The sequence below is a fragment of the Cupressus sempervirens genome, chromosome 9, assembly GCF_028749045.1.
Source record: "Cupressus sempervirens isolate cs-2001-9-10 chromosome 9, ASM2874904v1, whole genome shotgun sequence".
Taxonomy (NCBI): Eukaryota; Viridiplantae; Streptophyta; class Pinopsida; order Cupressales; family Cupressaceae; genus Cupressus; species Cupressus sempervirens.
The window spans coordinates 714,385,576-714,412,282 of NC_143126.1; the positions used below are offsets into that span (position 1 = coordinate 714,385,576).

Genomic DNA, 26,707 nt, shown 5'->3' on the forward strand with positions numbered 1-26,707 from the left:
TAAACTTTGAATAATAAAGTCTAAGTGATCAAGCTAGAAGGGCTTGATGTGATCCTAGGCGTAAAGTGGTTACACTCTATTGGCAAGTACACACTAGACCACTGGAAAATGCAGTTAGAGTTCATAGACGACAAGCAGAAGATAGAGTTGAGGGTCTTATCAGATGGTAGGTCTGGAATACTATCAGCACATAAGATGGAGGCCATCTAGAAGGGCTTGATATGATCCTAGGCATAAAGTGATTACACTCTATTGGCAAGTACACACTAGACCACTGGAAGATGCAGTTAGAATTCATAGACGACAAGCAGAAGATAGAGTTGAGGGTCTTATCAGATGGTAGGTCTAGAATACTATCAGCACATAAGATGGAGGCCATTCTTAGACGTGATGATATAGCATGGGCTGCCTAGTGTTTTGTGTCTTCCAAATTGGGATCAGGAGGAGGTCAGCAACATCAAGTAGACATTCAGTCAATGCTTCATAAGCACAACTCATTTTTTGGAGACATGCCTGTAGGTAGCCTACCTGACCATAACTTTGAGCATGTTATAGAGTTGGAAGAGAGTACCAAGCCCATCATTACAACATCATACCATCATCCAAGGCATTGTAAGGAACAGACTGAAAAGACAATTAAGGAATCTCTTGCCATGGGACATATGAAGGCAAGCTCCAACTCATTTGCTTCTTCAGTGGTCCCAATGAGAAGGATGGTACATTACAAACGTGTATTGATTATCACACATTGATCAAAAAGACCATCAAGAATAGGTATCATATCCCCCGCATTGATGAGTTTACTCGATGAGTTACATGGAGCCATCTACTTTTCAAAAATTGATCTTAAATTAGGATATCCAAATCCCTACCAATGAGGAGGATATACACAAAATATCATTTAGATGCCACTACAGACACTATGAGCTTTTAGCGATGTCTTTTGATCTAACTAATGCACCTACTACATTTTTGTCATGTATAAATCATAATTTAAATAGGCAGTTGTGGAAATTTGTACAGTGTTCTTCAATGACATTTTGATATACAACAAATCATCGGAGGAACATCTTCAAAATCTTGACAAGTTTTTAGCATCCTAGAGGCACATATGTTGATCGCTAAGGCATCCAAATGTGGGTTTGGATTAAAAGAGATCTTATATTGTTAGCACATGATAGGGGCTAATGGTGTTAAGGTGCATCAGGAAAAGATACAAGCAATTATTGATTGCCCATCACCTAGGAATGTTTCAAACTTGATGGGATTCCTTGGACTTTGTTCCTATACAAGAGATCCATCAAGGGATTCTCACAGCTTGCAAATCCACTTGCAAACCTTACACATAAGGGGACATTCGGTTGCTCAGATGATGCATAGGGCACCTTTGAGGGGCTTAAGGAGGTTATGATCACTTGACCTGTATTAGCTCTTCTTAAACATCTCTCGGCAATTTGTGTTAGAGTGTGATGCAAAAAGTGAGAGAATTGATGTGGTTCTCATATAGCACAAACCATAGTTTGCAGACTCAATCTTGGAGAGTACTCAACAAGCTCAATATTTCCAACTCGAGGAAAACTCGATAACTTAGAAAGAAATAGAAATTAAAATCTCTTAAAGAAATATAATTTTTTTTGAAAATTCAATTACAAAATGTATTAAATTAGAAATTGACATCTTGAAAGAGAAAACGCATGGTTTTATAGGAGAAATAGCAAGTGAAAAACACATTTTAACAAGTGTTTTAAACCCATCGACATTTCTACCCATGGTTTTTTGTATCTATAAAAGCATTAGAGTTAAACTTGTGAGTATTAACCCAGCAAAAAATAGAGTAACTCGGGGAGTACTGCAGTGTCCCCTTTTTAGGACATTAAGAGTTTTAAAGTCAAGTTCATAAAATATTAATTTTGACTTAAGGGAGTTTAACAAAAAAGTTATAGAATGGGTCAAATTAATATTATTAAGGGAGTTAAAGATGAAAAAGAGGGAAAAGATGAAGGTAAGGGAAAAGGGAACTAAATGGGTGCCGTTTTGAGCATAAAACAGGAAAGCTTCATTCATTTGGGTATGCTTGGATTATTGTTTGTTTGGAGAATTTGGGTTTGTCTTGGAGAAATATTGGCAGAATTTACACCTTCCATTTCAAATCTGAGAACACAAACCTTCATGCCATCATTGGTGGATTGGACGTAGCCCAATTCATCACTGCTATGGATTCAAGTCAGAGTTCAAGCTGAGTTTACATGTTCTTTTTATATGTTTCCAATCTGACTGTTATTGTTGTTTGTAAGATTGGAATTTATGCAATTTATAGTATGCTGAATATTATGATACAATAAAAGTTTCCTGAGGTCTCTATATGTATTATCCCCTTCCGGATATTATACCCAAAAACCCAAAATATATGTACTTACAAATTTAAACCCAAACAATGAACCAATATCCAACATAAATTCCAGAATTTTAAACATTTTCTAAACAGCAGATTTCATACAATAAAACTCAGAAAACTTGTTTATTCCTCCAATATTCAGAAAAGTACATATATAAATTAGGAGTTAACACAACAATCCGCCAAATATGTTACTGTATTATATAACAGCAATACGATAACATTCATTAATCCAAGTAATCCAATCTTATACACAGAAATACAGTCGGATTGGAAGTATAAATAAACCTGTAAGAAGGCTAGGTTTGCGTCCAACCTTCAAACGCTTCTCCAAGGGTTTGCATCCTAGAAGAAGAAACCAACAACTATTTCTAGTTCCCAGATTAATATTTGCTTGAATATTATAATCTTCATATATATCCTCTCATGTGGAGCTTCTTGTATCTTTTATCACTTTTCCCAATGTGATGCACGCTCTTGTAAGCAATGTGGGATAAAACACTTTTTTTTTGTCCTTTAGTCACTTAAGTGACATAGTACCTTTTTAAAATAAAGTGACACATTAAATGAACTTTATTAGTCACTTAGTCAAAACCCACATAATCCTCAGGCATTAAAATAATTGATCAAACGAACTCGGATAAGCACGTGCAATAGCTTGTTGGAAAGCTCTCGGTGAGACACTTCCAAATCAACACTGGGATATCAAGAATACTGAGCTCTGTTTACTTACTAAAAATAGTAAGCATCTGGACAACCTGCCAAAACTGCTCTGATGGGTTTGGAACTGGAAATGTCTAGGCCAAATCTCGAACCGAACCTCGTAAAGAACCTTTTCGCCCCCGAAACCTAGGCGAAGTGAGTTGGCCACAGAAAAATAATGTCCCAGAAAAAGAGGACATTACAAAGCCTCCCCTCTCAAAGATTGCTTGCCCTCAAGCAATCCGCTCATACTTGTAGAAACCAAATGCCAAGATCCCATACTCGCCTCAAGAATGCGATTTTACTCCTCAGCCGATGTACCCCAGCATGCATCTTCCTGAACTCAGAATGGTGAAATAGTACAATAGGAATCAATGTGCTTGATAACGGAATGCCAGGATCCCAAGTCTCACCATAAAGGGACACCAACAACCAAGTGCTACTGCCCCGTGTGCCACTACCCTCAATCAGAATGAATGCCTCACTCCATGAGTGCCCCTGCGAGTCTCTACTGTCAAGTGATGATGGGAGCTCGGCAATATACCAATATCTACCCCAAGATGATAATGTGCATAGGGATGCTCCCCCTAGGTCCCAAATGAGAACTCATGCGTTGACTGAGATACCACTGACCATCTCCTGTAGTATCTGCACCATTGTACCACTGTACCACTTCGGCAATATCCATACCGATGCCAATGGTAGATCCAGCCAATCTGACACCTCCACTATATCACCTCGGTGGAAACAGAGTAATCCTAATCTCTGGAGCTCTGATGTGTCAGAAGGTTGAAACACACAGATCATAGTCACAGCATAATCCACTAGAACACTTGGATTCCCAATCAACCAATACATCGTGTCAACCCTATTGCCACCTGGATCCCAAAACAATCGAACCCCACATCCATTTGCCATATAGAGGTAAAAATACCTAGTAGCATCTATAACACATCTCTCTATAGCTCCCGCTAAACTCCCATGGATGTGATAGCTAACCAAACCATTATGCCAATTGACACCATATGTCGTTGGTAGAAATTGTATATCAGCTGACGGGTCCCTTCAGAAAGGTTATTGTTATGTAGCCGACGGGTCCCTTCGGAAAGGTTCTTGTTATGTAGCGACATGTATGTGGCCCACGGACTCCTTCGGAAAGTATTTATACACCCTCTTGGGTCATTGTAAAGCATCTAATCATCAGATATCAGCGAGCATAATGTACTGTTTTGGCATATGCAAATAATAATAAGAAGCTCTGCTATTCATATCTATTGTCTGTGCATTGATTTCTGGATCTCAGCACGAGCTTCCTCCAGTCTCTTCTTTTCCTTCGTCGGATCAGGGTAGAGCTTCGCCTGCTTCCGAGTGATTGCCAGGACTTCTTCCTCATCCATCCCGACAATAATCAAGTTTACTCCGGACTTCGGGCACTTAGCATCCTCATGATCACCAGGTCCACACCATCGGCATAGCAACTTCGGTGTGTTCGCCGTTGTGCACTCTCAGGCAAAGTGACCCCACAAATTGCATGCGCAGCATTGGACTATCGGTCGGCCATTCACATCATACTGGATTTGACTCCTCCGGCCATTATTCTTGTTGCCGCTATTGTTGTTGCTGCTACTATTGTTGTTTTGACCGCGCCAGTTGTTTTTGTATCCGCCCGATGTGGCACTTTCCGTACTGGTGTTCCCGCTCCCTCCTGACACGTACGCTTCCTGCGTGAGGAACATTGCTGTGGTGCTCTTGATTTCAGGTCGAAAGGGCATTCCTTTACCAAGTGTCCTAGAATCTGGCAGATCTCACAAAATTGCTCTTTCGGGTAGGATCCCTTCGTATGGCCTTCTTTCTTGCACTCCATGCACCATAGCTCATTGCCTTAGTCTCCTTGTTCGTGTTCTTGAACTCCATCATCCGAATCATGTCCTTCTGGAGGGCACGGACCTTCTTGTTGCTACCCTCATCATCGTTGCTATCTTCTCCTGAAGATGCATTGTCATCTGAATCGAACGAGTTGTTCTTCTTTGTCTTTTGGTCACTTTCGAGGTTCATTGCCCGATTGTACGCTTCAATGTATGTCGATGGTGGCACGATCTTCATCTTCTTTCGCAGCTTCGGGCGAAGGCGTTCAATGAACCATCTCTTTTGTAGCCCATCAGTCGGCTTATTCTCCATTTTATTGATCAGGTCCTTTAACTTCCTAGCAAAGACTCGGACTGTTTCATTCTTCCCTTGCTTAGTATTGAATATCTCCACTACAATCTCATTATCGTCTCGCAATATTTGAAATTCCGCAATAAATTCTTTCTTAATATTATCCCAACTGTTTAACTTTTGTGGATCTGTCTCAGTAAACCAATCAATCGCAACACCCCGTAGGGTAGCGGGAAATTGTCGGCTCCATTCATTTGTATCTGTTATGCCATTTGCCCTCCAGATCGTTTCACATGTTTTATAATGTCGGATCGGATCGGCAGTTCCTTCACCATCAAATTTAGGCAACTTTTCTTTTGGTTCTGCCATTATTACTAGATGTTGTGAGTTTTGTTGTGTACTTGCGTTGTTTTGCACTCTTGCGCTGTTCTGCAAACCTGCGTTGTTTTGCACACCTGTGTTGTTCTGCACACCTGCATTGTTCTGCACACCCGCATTGTTTTCGACACCAGCATTGTTTTCGATACCCGCACTATTTTCGATACCCGCGCTGTTTTCGACACCCGCGCTTTTTGGTGAAGAAGGGTTTTCGTCAACTGAAGTTATCTGTTCCGGAAGTATATCTCGGACGAAGAGTTTACTCCACGCTCATGCTCTCTCAGCACTCCGAGCTATGCGAGTCGATCCCCTTTTGTCTAGATTCTCTTCCCTCAGTGTATGCAGGTTTAGAAACTCCTCCCTTGCTTCTTCCACCAAATCGAGCCGCTGTCGAGTCTCTTCCAACAATTTTTCAGTGCTTCTGTGTCTATCAGTAACTTGCTGAAATCTCCGTCTGCGTTCAGCCTATTGTGCCAAAATTAAATTTTCCTGCGCGGTGCATATGTCCTCCTTTTCCTTCAACTTATTCTTATTCTTGTTCAACTGATTCGGCATTTAGTCTTCATCCGTCTGTTTGTGTACCAGGTCCATCGAGCAACGGTGCCAAATGTTTACCGTACTAGGTAAAAAAATCAACGCACAGACAATAGATATGAATAGCAAAGCTTCTTATTATTATTCGCATATGCCAAAACAGTACATTATGCTCGCTGATATCTGATGATTAGATGCTTTACAATGACCCAAGAGGGTGTATAAATACTTTCCGAAGAACTTTCCCGAAGGAGTCCGTCGGCCACATACAACATGTCGCTACATAACAAGAACCTTTCCGAAGGGACCCATCGGCTGATACACAATTTCTACCGATGACACCATAGTCGTCCTATAACCATGTACCCATAAGAGAACTTTGTGACATAGAAGTAGCAAACCATGTTGGATACATATCAGCATGATGTATAACTGATAGCTTTCCCTGCAAGTAATCCCCCACAAACAACTGAGTTGGATGCTTGCATCTGCTAATCCCACCTTCTGAAGATGGTGAATACCCATCCCACAAAGGATGATATAATCCTGGAACCAACCCACACCGATGCATCATCAAGTCCTTCGTGCGTGGGTCAAAAGATAAATGATGAGCACTCCTCACTGTGTATGCGCAGTGAAATGCTCCAACCTTTGTCAATGGCTCATCACTAAAAACACTTGAATCAAACAGCTGATCCCTCTAACTCTGAAAACCAACAAGCCGGCATCCAAAATCAGCTGCATGGAATGAAGTGATAGATTTGCTTCCAGGAGATGGAAACAAATCAACATGAGAGCTATACTCCCAACTGGATGATACTCTGTGAATGCCCTGTGTGGATGACGGAGTAGCATCATGTACTACCACACAACTCTCAAGAGAACCCACCATTGTGACACAAGAGCTGCTAGTAAATTGCCCTGTATGAACTGTCACGACACTAACCTCAAGAAAACTCGATACAACTAGTGGTTTTCTACTGTTCTCCACCAAGGTACTCATCCCTACTGGAATATCTATGATAGATGTAACCACATCCCTACTACAACCCATGGATATAAAAGTCTTATTAACTGCCTCTATATGTAACTATACTATATCTGCAATTGATGGAGACTATGCCAAACTCAACTCCTCTATAAGCTTCTCAATCTGTAATTGTGAACCTTGAAGGGCCAAATGGGCACTCTGCAAGGAGTCCATAGTCACCTCAAGCTCATGAGTGAGCTTATCAACCTTCTCCTCGTTTCCCTGTAATGCAACATAACAAATGCGATCCCACTCAAGAAGAAAATCTCTATTTGCAAGTAGTTGTAGGTAATTTTGTTTCATCAATCCAATCGCTTCTTGGAGTGCATGTATCTCTGCAAGGGAAAACACACTATCACCATGCTCATCTATCAAAGGAGTACCCCAACCATAGGTGGCCAACATTTGATAAGCAACATGAAAATGCTTAATGGCAGTGGCAACCATCCTGTCATTAACCTTCAATTGACTTGCTAAATGATGATCCCCTTATGACGAAATAATTCCACGTAAATCTTCCAATTTGTCATCTGCACTGTGATACGAGGTTGAATCAATGTCACTCACCATATGATACGCAGCATCGTGTATGCTATCATCTAGACACACCTCAATATCTAGGGTTTTGTTGCTATGCACCTCATAGGATGGCTCAACTGGTGGGGTAGAAGTTGCTGATATAACAGTATCTTGACGCACTTCCATTTCCAAGGTGACCGCGTATCCATCCACATCATGATCTTGGGATTCATTGTCATCAAATGAATTTTCTGATTCGTTTTCTAAGATCTGATTTTTGCTCTCCATAAGGTCAACTGTATAATGGTCACTAACTGCTGGGAATTCATCATAGAGGCTTCTAGATACTATAGAGACCTCTTGTTCCTCTTTCTCTTCGTTCTGTGATATAGACCTCTTAACAATGGAAACCATACATCGTGCCACTTTGTCTAGTTTTGCAGGCTCTGAAATTAGATCATTCACTCTTTTCCGACTTTCATCCAATCTTTTCAAACTTTGTTTAAGCTTCTCCATATTCTTGTCCCACTGTTTCTGGGTATTTGGAGTAGACATGATTAACTGATTGATTCAATGTCCAGTTTACTGTAATAAACTGAGCTTAAATTCTGTAATCAGAATGCTGAATGTAAAGTATGAGAGGAAATTTGTCAAATAATCCACAAGCAACCTGGATATGATCAGATGTCGCTGCTAATAAATTTATTAAACTGGACCAGGATTCAGTTTTGAAACTAGAGCATTTTAGCAAACACTTGCCAAACAATCTCAAGTCTCTGCAACAAATCAGTGTTTCGAAAACAATTTTTGTCACTATTTCTTCTCAACAAAATATGAATCAATACCACTGTTAAAGTTGGTTCTTTCACACCCGCTCTCCAAAATGAGACCCGATAGGATTTCTTGATTGATATTTTGCATATAAAACTCCCTGCCAACAAGACTTATATCTGAATAGGCATAGTATTCACTCTGCTTTTAAATCTCAGCTTCAGCTAGCTTGATATTCTCCTCACGAGCCTTTTTGAACATATTTACAAATTCAGCAGTGTAGATATAACTTGCTCAAATGGACAGTGTACAGGATCCTCACCAAAATACTGGGCAAGAGAGTCAACATTTCGCCACACTTCTAAATATAATGGGGTGAGTGAACTCACATCTGCTTCAGCCATGTGAAGAAAATCTTTCAGAACCTTCTTAGTGACGTAACAATCCTTGCTTACTCTATTTAATCCACCTTAACTGGATGCTTCTCCTGGTCTGGTCAGTACTGAGTTTTATGGCTACAGACTCTGAACTACATTAAGAACAACATGTGAATCTGATTCTAATAAACCCGTGCCAACTACCACTGATATTCCTTCCTAAGTCTGTCAAGGAGAAACTCCAAATGTGCACAGAAGGTATTTTGTCAAACGGATTATGTGTAACTGGTTTAGACCTTACTGCATGAGGCTAGCATAGTACTGTTTAATTTTGTACATGCTAAATTATGTCCAAAGACAATTAACAAAGTTAACCGCAAACTGTGATTCCGTTAAGCAAATACCTCTAATGTTTATTGTAGATTAGTCAAGCTACGGTTACAGGACATTTGATCAAATAGTTCACATGCAAATGCAAAAGAAACACATATTACCCAATACCCCGTATAGGTCGCATTCACTTTGAAGGTTTAATATCATGCCCACACACTATTACAGTTTCGAATACATCCAAAATGAAAATCACAGAACTTGCGATTACAGTTTAAACCAGAGTAACGAGAATCGCCATAAAATCGCCTGAATCGGCGATTCGGCGATTAGATTCAGCAATGGCGATTTTTTTGGAGTCGGAAATCGCCATTGCCGATTTCTTCAAGTGAATCGCTTGAATCGCCGATTCAAGCGATTCAGGCAAAAAATCGCATGAATCGCCTGGAAAAATCGGCAAGAATCGCCCGCGGCCAATAAAGTATAGAGTTGTAAATTTTTAAAAAATTGCTTGGTTTTTTTACTTTGTTTTTGACCATTTCTCTTTGTTATAACCCTAAAGGGCCTTCTATTTATTTAACATGAGTAGAAGAGAGGAAAAGTGAGAGAGAAGAAGAGAAAAGAAAAGCCATAGGTTTCTAACCGGCAAGAAGAGAGAGCACAAAAGAGATCAGCAATCCATTTGGGGAGGCCATCAATTGCATTGGGAGCATTAGTGAGCCAATCTCAACACTCCTCAACTCATTTGCAAGAGGTAAGTGCTCTTTTTTTTTTTGCATGTTAGTGTATTATGCATTTTTTGTTAAATTTTTATAGTTTTCAAGATTTTTAGTTTAGATCTTGAATGTTCTTTATTTTTACTAAGTTGCAAACTAGGGTTTGTTGTTTTGTAGCTTTTATTAGCTTCAAACTTTGATATTTTACATATAAATTTTTATTGCAGCAGCCTTTGCTTTCATTTTTTGCAAATTCGCAATGGGTAGAAAAGATGAATGTTGGAAATATAACGAAGAGTTTCCTGGAAGAACCAAATATCAAACAAAATGTATTTTTTGTAAAGAAAAAATAACTTCTGGGGGTATTTATAGATTGAAATACCACATTGCTGCTATACCTGGACACGATGTTACAATTTGCACTCACCAAACTCCTGAGGCAAAACGCACTTGCTTAATGGCATTAGAAAAAATTGAAAAAGACAAAGCCAATAGGAAAATGCAACTTGAAGGGTTAAGGGGTATTGGCTCCCATGTTCCCGCATCCGCATCTGCAGCCGCATCCACATCTGCATCTGCATCAGCTTCTACATCTGTAGGTTGTGTTGGAGAGGGTTCTTCTAGGCCTCCTTTTTATCCTAGTTCTTCTGCTCGTGCTAGTGCTAGTCGGTCACATACTGAGACAGGGTCCCACACCAACCTATTGCAGCCTAGAGTGCGGAAAAACAGAATGGATAGTTACTTTGTGCCCCGCACTACTCCTGGTTCCCAACCCACGCTTGAGGGCATGGGTTTGAACAAGGAAATTCATGATGCTGCCAGAAAGGAGATATGCAAATTTTGGTACTTTTGCAACATTCCATTTATTGCAGCCAGGTAATTGATTCTTTTTTCGTTGTTTTCTTTAAAGTTAAAATTAAAAGTAAAAGTAAAACTTTAATTATATTTACTTGTTTTATAATTTGAGTCTTTGACATCTAAATTTTTATTTGTGACAGGGCTCCTTATTGGCAGAACATGATAGACGCGGTTGCTATTTGTGGTCCGGGGTTTAAAGCCCCAACTGAGGCTGAGTTGAGCGGATACCTCTTGGATGAGATGGTAGAGGACATGAGGGCTGAGCTCGAGGAGAACCGAAAGGAGTGGATTGCAAAGGGTTGCACCATCATGACTGATGGTTGGACAGATAGGAGGAATAGAACACTCCTCAATTTTCTTGTATCCTATGGAGGTAATTGATTATTCTACTTTCCTACATACATAATTGTAAATTTTGATTTGTTGAATGCTAATTTGTTGATGATCCATTTAATTTTAATATTCTAATTCGTTGTTTTGTTACTTGTAGGATATACCATGTTCATCAAATCCATTGATGCTTCCGCACATGTAAAAAATGCCACATACTTATGTGAGGCTATTGAGGAAGTCATAGCAGAGGTGGGAGAACAAAATGTGATCCAGGTGGTGACGGATAATGCAGCAAGTTATGTTGCTGCAGGTAAACTTTTAACTTTTCAAGTTTTGAAAATAAATTTATTTGAATTTTGAAATTTGAATTTCTAATTGACTTAAAATTGTTGTAGGTAAACTTTTGATGGAGAGGCACCCCACCATATTTTGGTCCCCTTGTGCGGCACATTGCATTGACCTCATGTTGGAGGAAATTGGCAAACTTGAGTTTGTCAAGTCATGTGTGGAAAGGGCAAAAAACATATGCAAATTCATTTCTAATCATTCATTTGTCCTTAGCACAATGAGGAAGTACACAGAAGGCAAAGAGTTAGCTCGCCCAGGTATCACGAGGTTTGCCTCGAATTTCATCACCTTGCAGTCCTTGTTGACATCAAGGGATGAATTGAGGAGCATGTTTGTTGGGCGGGAGTGGATTTCCTCTTCCTATGCTACGACCACTGTAGGGATAGATGTGGCGGATTGCATATTTGATGAGGATGGTTTTTGGAAACCCTCTAGAGAAATCCTGCAGGTAAATTTATTGCAATTTAACATTTAGTATTTTACTTTTACTTTAAGTTATATTATTTTATATTTAAGTTTTGACTCAAGTTTTTTGTTTTACTTTATATGTAGGTCACTGAGCCCCTTGTAGCTTTGCTACGAACTGCTGATGGGGAGAAGCCCTCTATGGGCTACATTTATGAGGGCATGGATAGGGCCAAGGAGGCCATCAGAGCCCAATATGCAGGAGTGCAGGAGAGGTATGGCCCTATTTGGGACATCATCGATAGGAGATGGCAGAATCAGCTCCATCGACCCATCCATGCAGCAGCTTACTTTCTGAATCCGGCATATCGTTTCCGTCCTGAGTTCAAGGCGGATGCGGAGGTTCTCACTGGCTTATACACAGTGATTCAGAGGTTGAGTAGCGATGAAGATAGCACTGCTGCGATTGTTGAGCTAGACCAGTTCAACAATAAAGAGGGGCCACTTTTCTCTAGCAGGATGGCCATAAATGCTCAGACAACACTACAGCCAGGTAAAAATTAAATAATATATTCAATGTTCATGAATCTAGATTCTAATCTTAAAGTTGATTATGTAATTTTAGAGTTAACTTGTAATTTGTAAATGAGACTAATTGTTTCTATTTTCAATTTTTCCCTTATTGCAGATAGATGGTGGCAAATGTTTGGGGCCACAACCCCAAAACTTCAAAAAATTGCCATTCGTATTCTGAGTCAGCCAAGCAGCACTTCTGGATGTGAGCGCAGTTGGTCCATGTTCGAGCACATCCATTCGAAGAGGAGAAACAGGTTGACAGTGCAGAAGTTGAATGATATTGTCTTTGTTCATTACAACCTCCGTCTTAGGATCAGATAGATTTTGGGCACTGACTCCTCTCCGATCATTCTAGAGGAGATTGATCCAGAATCAGAGTGGCTCACAGAGGTTGTGGATCCAGTCTTCACTGAGGAAGACCGTGTGTGGGTTGACCAGGTGGATATAGAGGCTGAGGCAGCTAGAGCACGTTCTTCAGGCATTGGTAGACGCACACGTGCACGCACAGGCACAGGCCCTAGCGATGTTCATGAGCCCATCTTACATGCGGGAGATATGGCTCGACAGTCCTCTAGGACCTACATTAGACGCCTTGCTACTAGGCAGACTGGATACTCAGAGGCTGAGGCTGAGGCTGCAGCCAAGCTTCAGGATGATGTTGAGGATGATGATGATGACTATGAGTCTGAGGCTTGAGCTGGAGCCTTGTTTTTATATTTTGTTTACAGATATTGATACTGAATCATTGATAGACATATGTTTCAAACTTTCATGGATCTTCATCTTAGATTCTTACATACATTTATGATTTGATGTCTTATGGATCATCTTACATACATTCTATGATTTAAATCATTGTGATCATTTGATTTCTATTTACTTCAGCTAGCCTACAATTTACATTTTAGATAACATAGTTACATATGTGATGGATTTTATGTTCCATGTTTATGTATGTTAAGTTTTAACTTCTATTTGATGATGTTATAGTGTGTTTAAGTTATATTCAATAAAGGGTGCATGAAATAAGTTTTAAATTGTTAAAATCTTTAAATTTAAAGGGTTTTTTCAAATTTGCCGATTCATCGCCGATTCATTGCCGATTCACGATTCAATTCGGCCTTGCCGATTCCGATCCGATTTCGATTCTTGTTACTTTGTTTTAAACCCAAACAAGGAGATTAGCACCTGGAGTGTGGGGGTTGTAACCCTATTTACGACAGCCGAAGATGGTTCATTTGTTGTTGCCATCAAACTAAATATATACACTCCCATCAGAAATGGAGTCTTCAACTTTCGTGCTACTTCCACCTGTTACCGTGGGTGATTCACGGGCTTAATGCTGTCACAACCTTACCCACGTTTAACAACTGCCGGTATCCAATGATACATGGTTAAGATTTCCATTTTGCTGTTGACCTCCTACTATGCCGAATACCTGCTACTCGCGGATTCAAACACCCATTTTCTCAAACTCCTCCTGCCGTCAAACCTGTACTCACGTCGACTGAGGACTCCCTTGTTTGCTCAGCAGAAATGTCTTGTTAGAAAAACGTAATAACACTGCCCAGCAAACAATGTTACCCGTTGTGATTTAAAGTCTTTGCTCACATTCCACCCGAGTGTTATGAATGATCTTTATTCCGGCTGTTGTAGCCGACCATACAAGAACGTGATTACACGCCAAACTGGGTGACGTTGAGGCTGCAATACCAGCTCTAATTTACCATAAGGTACAAAGTAGATGTTTTAATACACCTTACGACTGCCTTCCGAGAACTGAGAATAACCTTCACATGATATGAAAATAATTTCCAGCCCGACCATAAACTGAACAAACCACCTACAAAATCACCTTGCTCAAATATGGGGTGTAGTCATCTGCATACGGGTCTTTCCAATATTCATCAAATGCTGCTACAGGTCGTGATAATACTTTCTTATGACACGTTCATAGTTGGTTATACAGCATAAGGTATGGAAAACGACTCATGTACATCTTAACTGAGGATATATGCCATTGTCGTAACTTCTTCTCAACCCCGATAATCACCATTCAGTCGGACGTTTTGATGAACTAACCCTATGCTAAGATTGGGTATTTACACTGTGTCGTGGCCCAGATTCTTGAACAAAGACCTTACTAAAATCTTGTCAATGCACCCACAAAATGATAGAAACCCGTCTAAGGGAAAACTCGACTAGTATGCTGGAAGATAAGTGCCGCTAGTTGGGTTAAACCCAATCACGTGAATACTTTCTTGCTACCAGTTTAACAAACCAAACAACTTGTGATGGAGCCACCTGTGTGTAGTTCTTTCCAGACATGATAAAGCCCAAAATGGTATACAATACAAGCTCCCTGCTAAGTAATTTGAATCTGTTCCTAACTACTGTATTTCACTCTCAAACCATTAACCATGAGCTTGCAAACCAATATCGATTGCCTGAAGGTAATACGGATGTATTTACTGCCAACGTAAAAATGATAATGATAATGAAACAAACTTAATGTCTGAATTGGAATCCACTATTGCCGATTTTTTTGCCCACAATCAATCAGCTGCAAATTAAAGGAAGCCTGGGGTATTGTCCAGCTCCTTAGTGTTTTAGACTAGAGGGTTTCCATCCTCAAGCCTTAGACCAGTCACATCAAAGCAACCAGCACTATGGTATATTTGTTTTCATAAATTTCTTCTTTGTATTTCCACAGGATGGCAGGATTCTTGGCTCTAATACCACTGTATTATCCCTTTCCGAATATTATACCCAAAAACCCAAAATATATGTACTTGCAGATTTAAACCCAAACAATGAACTAATATCCAACATAAATTTCAGAATTTTAAACGTTTTCTAAACAGCAGATTTCATACAATAAAACTCAGAAAACTTGTTTATTCCTCCAATATTCAGAAAAGTACATATATAAATTAGGAGTTAACACAACAATCCGCCAAATATGTTTCTGTATTATATAACAGCAATACGATAACATGCATTAATCCAAGTAATCCAATCTTATACACAGAAATATAGTCAGATTGGAAATATAAATAAACCTGTAAGAAGGCTAGGTTTGCGTCCAACCTTCAAACGCTTCTCCAAGGGTTTGCGTCCTAGAAGAAGAAACCAGCAACTGTTTCCAGTTCCCAGATTAATATTTGCTTGAATATTATAATCTTCATATATATCCTCTCATGTGGAGCTTGTTGCATCTTTTATCACTTTTCCCAATGTGATGCACGCTCTTGTAAGCAATGTGGGATAAAACACTTTTTTTTTTGTCCTTTAGTCACTTAAGTGGCTTAGAGGCAAAACATTTTCAGATGGAGGAAAAGCATAACAAGTGCACAGTTGAAAATGATGATGTCAATTTAGGGGCCGATTTAAGGAACCAATCAGAAATTTCGTTTCTAGTTGATGATTTCCGAGCATATAATTTGGAGGATAAGCTGAAAGTATCAAATGATATAATTGTTGCAGCCTTATTGCACCTTGATAACACCCATAAGAGCATTGAAGAGGTGATGTGGGAAGTTCAAAAGGTGGAAAGGGGAAAAGGAACAATTAATAGAGTTAATAGTGGATTTTTGCATACAATCAAAGAGGCATTGGAAATGATCAAATCAGATTACATGAAGTTACTGAAAGACAGGGACATGGCTACCAATCATGTTGAAGATAAAGAGAAGGAGATAGATCAGTTATGTCTCCAACTAAGTATGACACGTCATTCTTTATTCCAAGCTGAAAGTCAGATTTCTATGACAGCTACTCCCATGGACGAAGATCATAGAACCAAGGATATCTTGCACATTGTAGAAGGAATCAATACCCTTGTTGAGAATGGGGGTGAACTTGGTTTCCACACTTCATCTCATCCATATGAGGCTCATTATGTTGCTGAAAACTTTATGTACCAGCAAGTAGTAAACCATGAGAAATCAGATTTTTATGACAGCAGTGGTAGATCTTCACAATGTCATCTTGATAGTTATGAACAACATGAAAATAATTCAGAATTTTCAATTGACGATGATCTCTTTATTGATGGAGATGGAGATGATGATTTTAGTGATGACATTTATGGTGAAGCAGGGAGCTCATATTTGTCCTTAGTGTGCTGTGAGGATTCTTACAGCTTACCTAGAGATTTATCACCAAATTCTTATGATATGGTAGCTTCCTACTTATTGATTCATGATTTTATCTTCTTGGTTGTTAACGGCTGCCCTGCTCAAACTATTACTTTATTTTCAGATTTGGCTTGGCCTACAAGGAATAGTGAGTTGCATGCAGCTGAGTGGGAACTTTACATATTGTGATATATTCCTTATGAGATGTTTTCCCTTACATCTTAGTGGTATATTGGTGACAATATAGACATTCTTGATGATGATTCAAGTTATAGCAGTGACATCCTAAGGCATGATGATTTGGTTCCCTTACATATGGGCAGTATATTGGATTGGCTGATTCTGAAGGTTGGTGACTCACCGATCACCAATTTCTACACCCGAGCTCGTGCTGACAAGTTGTTTTGGGACCTAGGTGATAGCAGGTTGCGTCATTTTCATTTTGTGGGTTATATTGTGATATTAAAGAGTTTGAGATTCATGATCGGAGTTGCACATCCTACAGATGCAACGGTACTCTATAGATTGACTTGGGATCCAGCGATCCTAGTGATAGACGGATTGCATTCCCACTTTGGGTACTACAGCATGATCAGTCATAACTTTAGAGTTACCAGAAGAACATGAGACCCTGGTATTAGCTTGAGGACCCATGATTGCTTGAGGGAAAGCAATCTCGAGGAGGGAGGACTTGTAATGTCCCCTTTTTGTGACATTATGAATTCTAAAGTCAAGTTCATAAAATATTAATTTCGACTTAAGGGAGCTTAATGAAAAAGTTATAAAATGGGTCAAATTAATATTATTAAGGGAGTTAAAGGTGAAAAAGAAGGAAACAGGAATTGAAGGGTCACCGTTTTTAGCATAAATAAGGAAACCTTCATTCATTTGGGTATGCTTGGATTATTGTTTGTTTGGAGAATTTGGGTTTCTCTTAGAGAAACATCGGGAGAGTTTACATCTTCCATTTCAGATATGAGAATGCAAACCTTTGGACCATTATTGGTGGATTGGACATAGCCCAGGTTCATCACTGCAGTAGATTCAAATCAGAGTTCACGCTGAGTTTACAGGTTCTTTTTATACGTTTCCAATCTGACTGTTATTGTTATTTGTTAGATTGGACTTTATGCATTTTATTGTATTGCTGAATATTAAGATACAATTAAAGTTTTCTGAGATTTCTATATGAGCAAATTGTTGTTTATATGCTGGTCAAATCTGGAAATTATTGCAAAACAATCTGCTTGTATTCTGTAAATCACTAGGATAGAGAAATTGATAAAATATCCATTTAGGGGTATTATAAGTACTTGGAGAGTTTGCAAACTATGGCACAAACATCCCAATGCCTACAAGAGCAAGAAGCTTAGAGATAATGAGAAGTTATATTCCACCTATGATAAGGATATGTTAGTCATCATGCATGCGTTGGCAAAGTTTAGACAGTATTTGGTAGGTAAAAAAATTGTGGTGAGAACAAATCACAACAGCGTAAGGTACTTCTTAGAGGATTTAAATGAACAACAATAAAAATGGGTCAATAAAATACAAACATATGATTTTGACATTAAGCATATAAAGGGAAAATGGAATATTGTGGTCAATGCACTTTTCAAGAGACCTACTATTTCTACACTTTGCTCTTTATCTGAGACTTCAGCTGATTTTAGTTGAGTATTCCAAGAATCTCTATGCATGCAAGCTCAAGGAAGACGAGATCCAGAATGAGAGATATAAGGTGAATGATGATTTTATTAATTATAAGGATAGGATATTTTGGGTACCTAAGTCTAAACTTAAGGATAAAATTATGAGAATTGTTCATTGCACCCCATTAGCGGGATAGTCAAAATCATAGTTCAAAATATTGTTATGGGTAACTTCTCATTGAGAGCGAAAAAGAAGATACCCAAAAATATTGGAGATAAGTCAAAAACTTCTTGGGAAAGAATCAGTAACTTAAAATTTGTTTTTCCACTCAAATATCTGTTTTTTCAATCCTGATGGAACCTTCTTTCTCTTCTTTTCCCTCTCTCTCTCCAAATCTGTTTTTCCAATCAAAATGATATTTTTTTTCCTTTTCTAAGCCATCGAGCGATAAGTTTGCTATTTATCGCAATAAAATAAAGAAATATCACAGATATTTTACCAAGTTCTCTGCAATATTTTGAAACTTCATTGCACTGACTTGTCCGAGATGAGTTCACATTAGTTTTTGGAAGCCAAAAAATACTGCAATAAATAGACTTGTCACAGGTATATCAGAGATATTTTGAGCTAAAACTATCACGATAAGTAGACTTGTCGCAGATATATCAGAGATATTTTGAACTATGGTCGAGATATTTCAAAACTTACAAGCAGATTACAGAGAGATTTTCAAAGGAGAGGCCTCAAGAATGATGTCCTTAGGCATGTACAAAGTGTTTGACTGGTCGGTGAAACAAGTCTGAATATTCTTTCTTCCCAAGTTTATTAAGACCTTTACCAATTCCAGGGCAGAAGTGGAAGAGTATTTCTTGGACTTTACAAGTCTTCACATAGTCCAAGGTAAGTACTAAGGATTGCATATTTGTAGTGGTTGATCAGTTCACAAAATTTGCAAACTTCTTTGCCATAACAATCGATTATATGACATTTTAGGTGGCAGAAATGTTATTTCAAGAGGTGTTTAGACTACATGGGCTTCTGGAGACCACTGTCAACAATTGAGTCTAATTTTCTCAACATATTTTGGCAGGAGCAATTCAAATTAGCTAATACATGGTTGACCTTGAGCATTAGTTACCACTCAGACTGACTGACTGAATGAATGAACTTGTAAAGGTGGGTGGAAGGTTATCTTAGTATTTTTTGCGGGTCAGCGGGGAGCATGGGTCAAGTGGTCGTATTTAGGAGAGCATTCCTATAATACCACATGTATATCTATTGGTATGTCACCGTTTCAGCTTTATATGGTTATGACGCATGGTCTTTCATAGACTTAGCTTTTGATGTCAGCAAAGCACCTCGAGCTAGAGATTGATTTAGGATCACCAAGATATCCTCAGAGCTCTCCGGCCTTGCAATTGCTGGAGGGCAAGCAATCCGGGGAAGGGGGACTATAATGTCCCCTTCTGTTCAACGATCACACAAAAGTTGATTAGCCTAGTTCCGTACATCCTGATAGGCCAATTAGAAGACATAAGCGATGATGTGTTGGTCATATCATTTATATTGCTGGATAAATAAAGAAAATGGAATATTAATTTTTGGGGTTCCATATTATTAAAGTTACTTTATCTTAAAAATTAACATTATTAAAGTGAAGTGACTTTATAAGGTGAATATAACATTGAATGCGGTGGTTCACTTTCACTTTGAGAAGTCTTAATAAAAGAGCCTTGACTTTTTCCAATGTTATGTTATGTGATTATTTGTGTTTAACTATCTCTCTGTAGTTGTTGGTGACGGTGACAGGCATTTGCGAGGATGAAAACCCTTGCGAACTTGTAGACTGGACAGAGACCCAACTCTACCCAAAGAGTGGATCCATTCAACGTTCAACACTGAGTTTACATATAGAGCTTTTGGATTCAAAAATAGAATTATAATGCAGATTGAAGGCCACATATGATGTCCAAACCGAGGTATTATCTTGCAAAGTACAAAAGGAGGTGTTCGTAGGCCATATCAAGTTCATATCAGATCTCTGTGACAAAGAGTTGGCAGCATCTTGGGTTCCAATCAGCGTGAGAGAACGGGTTGAGGAATGATCAAGCCATTTGGAAAATCCACAAGAAAAAGGCAATTCTACAGGTCATTATCAAGGCTCCAAACCCTTTTGAGGTCTTCTACTACCTCCTATGGGGAATGGGACTCGGTAACAGCAGGCTGGGAACAAAAATAATAATCAAAACTTCATTGTAAGATTGCTGATCAGATTACATAGGTTTGCAGACCAGATGATTGCCTGTGACCATTCCACTTGTTGCTGACTCCTCTCACACTGAGCCATACAGCACTGATATGGTCTGATTGAAGTTATTTGATTGAATAAAGAGAAAATAAGATTTTTCATGTCCATTCAAGTTGTTCGTTGAAGTCAATTTGTTAGTGGCATTTTTCTTTCATTTCTTACAAGCATTGTATTTGAAAATCAAAAAATATCAAAGAAGATCAGAAAACCAAAAAACCATATATCCCAAAAAAATCACAAAAAAGTTAGAATTTTCTCTTGCACTTGCTGGCCAAAGATAACACAACAAACAAACTTCAGAAATTGCACTAGAATTCCTACTTGGGATCTTTCATATGATTATTGTATATGACATAGTATGTGTATGTGTCGCTTAACATCAAAACATTATTTCATGATCAAAAAAGGAATCATAATGACTTGAAAATTTGCAAGAATGTAGCCCTCATCAGTTTTCTTTAACGTATACTTAAAGAGATAATGTGTATAGAAATTCCCCTCATCAAAGTAACCTTTCCAAAAAATATAGATGGGAATTTAGTACATACTTTTCTTCAACTTATAATGTGTACAGGAATTCAGTACCAACATGTTTAAATAAACAAGCATTAAATAAACTAACAATTACATTTAATATGCCCTAGAAGGTTTAGCACTAGTTTCTTTTGCTTTCTTCAATTTGAACCTTGTAACTATAGAAATTTTCTGTTATAAGAAACCATTTCTAGTCCATGCACATTACAGTAACAATATCCAAATCCCAAAGGTCCTTCAAATCATAAATTAAATTATACATAAAAAACAACTTCTGACAAACTTCAAACGTTGGTAAACCGTTCAAATTTTATTTCATATGTACACAAAAATTTTCCTGCATGCAAAAAAAGAAATTGCACTTCAATGTTTTACAACCAAATCTGACTATAAGACCAACAACAAGAAATTAGAAGATGAAAAATTCTTCTTGTTTAAAAACACAATCAAGGCACACACAAACAATGAATGAGAAAAAGCAGGACTACCTGAATAATCATTTCTTCTGTCTCATTTGAACGCATGAAACAATAACAATGAATCCAGGGCATACTCCCTTTCCAATACTTCTTTGAAAGAAGCCCGTTAAATACATCTGAGCCAAAATTCCAAACACCACAATCAAATTTTTATTTTCCTTTTTCCTTTTAATTTAAAGATGAACCAAAAAATACTGAATTAAAAGGCACGTTGAATCTCCAAGAAATAATAAGTAAGCAAATAGACCCTTGGCATATCATTCAGCTCACTGCTCAGAAAAAATGCCTTTTCTGGCAGATCTCACATCCATTGGGTGACAAAAGAGTACCCTGTTCCCAGGTGCATTAGACAAAAGGCTACCCTAGTGGAACTGAACTCAAATTTCTTTGTATACAAACATAATCAGTTGTTATTAAAACATAACTCCTGAAGATGAGTCGAATGACCTGGTCAAATCATAAGGATCTTGGCTCATATGAAAGCAGAAAACATTGGAATTTGGAAGTATATCTTTCTTGTTGTATGTAAACTTTTTTAAATAAAATGAACATTATCCCCTTTATGTAATAACAGCAATCATCAAAAGTGTTTAAGCAGTACAGCAGTTCTTCAAGGTATCTCATCTCAAAGTCAGTTTATTTGTATGACAGCATCAAGATCAAATAATGAAGAAGAATTGCCACCTTCAGAACTGTATATTTCTACAAAGCCGTAGAATCAACTGGTAAGAGAGATGGTGATTATAATCATGTTACATCTGCATTAGAAAGCAGCATGAAATAGAGTGATGAAAACCCAAAATATCATTATCTAGCAAAACGAGCTCACAAATAGGATATGGCAGTTCATGCGCTATCCAAAGAACTGGGCATAGATGAATGGGCCATTAAGATATGAAAGAAGGATTTGTGATGAAGAGAAGTAGCCTCCAACATCTAAGGTAATATATAAGCATTTTCTTTCAAGGTTGGAACATAAGTGGAAATAAAGAATTTGAAGAACAAATGAAGATGAGTTGCTGGATAAAAGAATAGAGTAAATGGGGGATTTCTTTTAGCATAAATATCGTTAGTGAAGCACAAAAGAATTATTTTTGGACATCTACAAATGAAAGGGCGTTCTCTTATTTCATGGGAAAAGAAGCCAGTTGTAACTAGCAGAGGTGAGTTCAAAAAGATTGACAAAGATTTTGAAGGATAAATGGAGGTGAGCTGCTAGATTAAGACAAAGAATAAAGAAAATGGAGTATTCTTAAACAGAAGAATTATTTTGAACTTAAACAAATGAAAGGGTGCTTTCTTATTTCATGAAAAGAAAACGTCAGATGTTAACCAGGTGATACCTCATCATTGATCACAATAAATATTAAATGTCAATTGATTGTTCACAAATATTCAAATTGAAATAACTAATAAGCCCTATCATATACATCTATGTTTGGGATGCTAATGCAATTCAGAAAAGCATTACAATTATAAATCAAAATGTAGTTCATGATTTAATGTTCATCAATCAAGATTCCCTAATCAGAATCATAAGGAGACCAAATGAGAAGAGAGCAAAATAGCAAACAAATTGATATGATAAAACATTGAATGGCCTCTTCTCAGCTCATTTTAGGGTTTAAAGGAAAAAATAACATCTAAAAAGTGCTTTTAGCACATGCTTTAGGAGAAAAATGGAAATAAATTTGCTTTTGGGCATTTTTTTTGACACCCTGACCCTTGGATGCATATGGATGCTCAGGAATGCCCAAGGATGCCCACAAGAAGTGCTGCAGCATTCTATGGATGCTCTGTGGATGTGTTGTGTGCAACAAGAGAGCACCTGCCTCCCCATTAGCACCACAACGTCTCTGCATCTGCATCCAGGGTGTGGCCGAGAGCATCTGGTAATGTAGAAAAAATGTGACAATATGTAGCATCCACTACAGACCCAGCTGCCCTACAAATTTTAGCATTTTCATTTAGACTTGGACAACATTTTCAGGCAAACCATGATAACATATTGTCATTGATGTCAAGAGCTGATATTAGTCGTCAAATTAAATCTTTATCGAGGAAATAAGCAGATTGAGAGTTAATATAGAACGGAAATAAAGATGAAATTGTTTTAGATGTCAAAGATGAAGGATCCCATTTGTTCAAGCATTGGTTATAAAGTTAAACATACAACGTTATTGCAATAATTAACAATACCAGTACACTTCAAATGTTGTGCAAGTTTATTACACTACTGCCAACTTCATTAAAATGTATGCTTCAGATTTTGATGAGATATTCAAGTATGTTTCCAGAAATATAGAGGAGACCACAGTATGTTTCCAGAAATATAGAGGAGACCACAGTAGAAGAGACATAATATATTGTTGACCTGAGTAATTAATGCAAGGTCGGCAATATTACTAATAGCCGAGTTTGGAATGCTGGCCACCTTTAAGAGAAAAGCCTAATAAATGAATAATACAATGATCAGACATCGATGATGATATGGTAAGTTAGTGCAAAGTGATTGCCATGAAGAAGAGAGGTTGACTTTATCTAAAGATATCATGTAAAGGTTTACTGAACAAAATAATATATGATGCACCATAAAATAAGTTTCTAATATGATGTGATTTCATCATGATCTATTGAAGAGTTAATAGTATAAGGCGCAATTAAAAGAAGAGCCTGAAAAATAAAGACTGTGAACATGATTAGACCGCAGTAACAAAAAATCATCCAACATACAATTAAATAACTAAAGAAAAACCACAGAGAAGTTATATTCATAAACAGAGATCTCGAAATACACAATTATAAGTACAGATTATCAAAAAGTAGGTTAATTAAGGAAAGATTATATTCAACAATCCTATTACTGACTAGCTTGTCAAAGGAAAGTGATTCATATCAAAATTTGGCATGCTGCGATTGGCGAAGAGACATTAAAGAAATTAGTGTATCAAATAGCGAAGTTTGTTTGGGAGTAATAAAGTTCGTGAAGTAAACGATTATCATGTGATTGGTTAAAAAGAAATTTCTCTAAATAAAGGGGCAGGTTTCCAATAAGTAATGCTCTCAAGAGCTCCAATTAAATAGTTTGATTGATTTCTAGTTAGTAATGCATTCAAAAGTTGCAATTAAATAAGAAAATGTTATTTGACATAAAGGTAGATTTATCGAGAGAAATCAGGAATATTGTGAGGTCTGTGTATTGTGTGTGAAGATAAGGTAACATAAGATAATTTTATCAATGTCCAACTAGACACCAACAAGGGTCTAAGAGACTGCGAACAATACAAAAGGGCAAAATGCCAGCAAGGGGAGCACCAAACAGTGTTTGTAGAAAGAGCAAGAAACCAAAAGAACAGAAAAGGGAAATAACTAAATACTCCTCACAAACAAGTAGTCTAGAACAGAAGGGTACGATCTAGGACGAGAAGGTGCCCCAGATCGCTGCCATTGAAGACTACTAGGAGAAGATTGTTGATGTTGAATGCATCCTCTTCGGGATCTCATAGATCTGGTGTGGCTCAAAATAGGGCAAAGAGACCACTTCGTCCCCCGAATAGGCCCAGGGCCACAAGTGTGAAGAATAAGGTGACAAGCTACTTAGGAGTCTGTCTCGATTGGATCTAAAGCTGAAGAGAATAATCACGAAGTTGCAAGGTCTCCTGAAGACAAAATGCAAGACACCGATGGTCAATGTACCTAAAGAATGAAGAAAGAGATATGCACTCCCTAAACAAGCAATAGAAACCCCCCTTGACCTCACAACAGATGGGGCAACAGAAAATAAAATGAGTCCCAATCTCCACCTCCCCAAGGGAGCAAAGGCGGTAGATCTTGTCCTCTCTATCGATCTGGTGGTCAATTTGTATACGTAGCCAGTGAGAGCCCACTCTAAACGATCTCAAGGAGATGCAAAGGGCATGATTCCAAGGACGGGTAAGGTACCAAGGGCACATAATGACCCTGTCTTGGATATCAAGGAAGTTCTCAGCATAGAACGCCATCCTTAAGTGGAGCCTCCTTCGAGGGTTATTCCAAGTCGTGAGAGTATACTGTCTGTAGATGTCAACCATTCAGCTCGTACTGAGACAAAAGTAGGTGAGTGTGGGCGTCTAGAGAGAACTCTAAGGGGGAAAGGCAATCCATCGCAATATCAATCAAATCAAGAAGGGCAAAAGCCTGGGTAAACCAACACCAAGACCTACCATCAAGATCAAATCTTGCAATCCCCTCGGACGAATAGTAGGCCAAGTAATAATATCTATTGTGACCCTCAGCAGACTCGACAAAGCTCTGAAGCCAGTGAAGAAACCAAATCAAATCAAAAATAATCCCCAATCTGAAAGGGTGAGTCCCAAACTCCACCAAAGCAATACTATGGGGTGTGGACCGATGACATCTGATAATGCGCTGAAGCAAAAGAGTTTAGACTCTCTCAACAAAAGACCAGTTAGACTCCAAGAGGTAGGGACCCCACACAATAGAGCCAGAGAGGACAATCAACTTGACTAGAGAGTCCACAAGGGACATCTTGGTCATAGTATCCCAGAAATGATGAAGGAAACATTGTCTCTCGAGCATAGCAAGGGAGTCGAGCGCTTACTAACTCGAGGTTGCATGTCAAGTCTCAAGCTAAAACGAGGTCTGGAGAACTTGACCCCCAGGTAAGTGTTGATGATGCGATCTTGATCTCACTACCTTGAAACTGAAAATATGCGAGGTCTTCGAGGTCTTCAAACAATTGAAAACCATAACCCAGGTTTTGCCCAGATTTACCACTAACTATTATGAGTTACTAAAGAAGGCTAACCATCTAGAAACCTCTAAAGCCCCTCAAGAGAAGAAGCTAGGAGAACCACATCGTCAACAAATAATAGAATGGAGATCAAAACCTAGTGCAGATAGCAACCATCGCTAGTTTGCAAGAAATCCCAAACGAAGGGCTCAATCTTGTCACGTAGATACCGAAAAGAGTGGAGGAGAGAGGATAGCCCTACTTCACCCTTATGGTGCTCTAGATAGGATCCAAAAATCCCTAAGGAGTCTAAATCTACCAATAACACTCTCGTATAATCTCATAACAGTCGTCAAGAGAATCTCTGAAATCTTGATGGCCCTAAGTCTCTAGAAGAGAGCCACTTGAGGAACAGAATCAAAGGCTTTTTGAA

The 26,707-nt window shown here is 38.4% G+C and overlaps 2 protein-coding genes across 5 annotated transcripts in view; one reads left to right on the plus strand and one right to left on the minus strand.

Moving 5' to 3' along the window:
* Positions 1-26,707, minus strand: part of LOC149540716 (S-adenosyl-L-methionine-dependent methyltransferases superfamily protein) — a 171,554-nt gene that overhangs the window by 24,552 nt on the left and 120,295 nt on the right. For all 4 annotated transcript variants that reach the window (XR_016356431.1, XM_089801811.1, XM_089801810.1 and 1 more), the window contains exon 10: positions 21,552-21,658. Coding sequence is in view for 3 of the 4 variants with exons in the window: in XM_089801811.1 (XP_089657937.1) it covers positions 21,552-21,658 (107 nt within the window). In the remaining variant the exon portion in view is untranslated. The remainder of the gene's footprint in view (positions 1-21,551; positions 21,659-26,707) is intronic.
* Positions 10,603-13,302, plus strand: LOC149540717 (uncharacterized). Its single transcript, XM_089801809.1, has 6 exons — positions 10,603-10,785; positions 10,908-11,140; positions 11,258-11,410; positions 11,496-11,896; positions 12,001-12,406; positions 12,542-13,302. Exons 1-6 carry the CDS (start codon positions 10,640-10,642, stop codon positions 12,748-12,750), a joined length of 1,548 nt encoding a protein of 515 aa, XP_089657935.1. The 5' UTR covers positions 10,603-10,639; the 3' UTR covers positions 12,751-13,302.

What these genes read in the sequence shown, in the direction of transcription:
- LOC149540717 (XM_089801809.1), top strand. Translation starts at nt 10,640, where the DNA reads ATGGATAGTTACTTTGTGCCCCGCACTACTCCTGGTTCCCAACCCACG. An exon ending in ATTCCATTTATTGCAGCCAG is followed by an intron (nt 10,786 to 10,907) that starts GTAATTGATTCT and finishes TATTTGTGACAG; the next exon opens with GGCTCCTTATTGGCAGAACA. An exon ending in TTTTCTTGTATCCTATGGAG is followed by an intron (nt 11,141 to 11,257) that starts GTAATTGATTAT and finishes TGTTACTTGTAG; the next exon opens with GATATACCATGTTCATCAAA.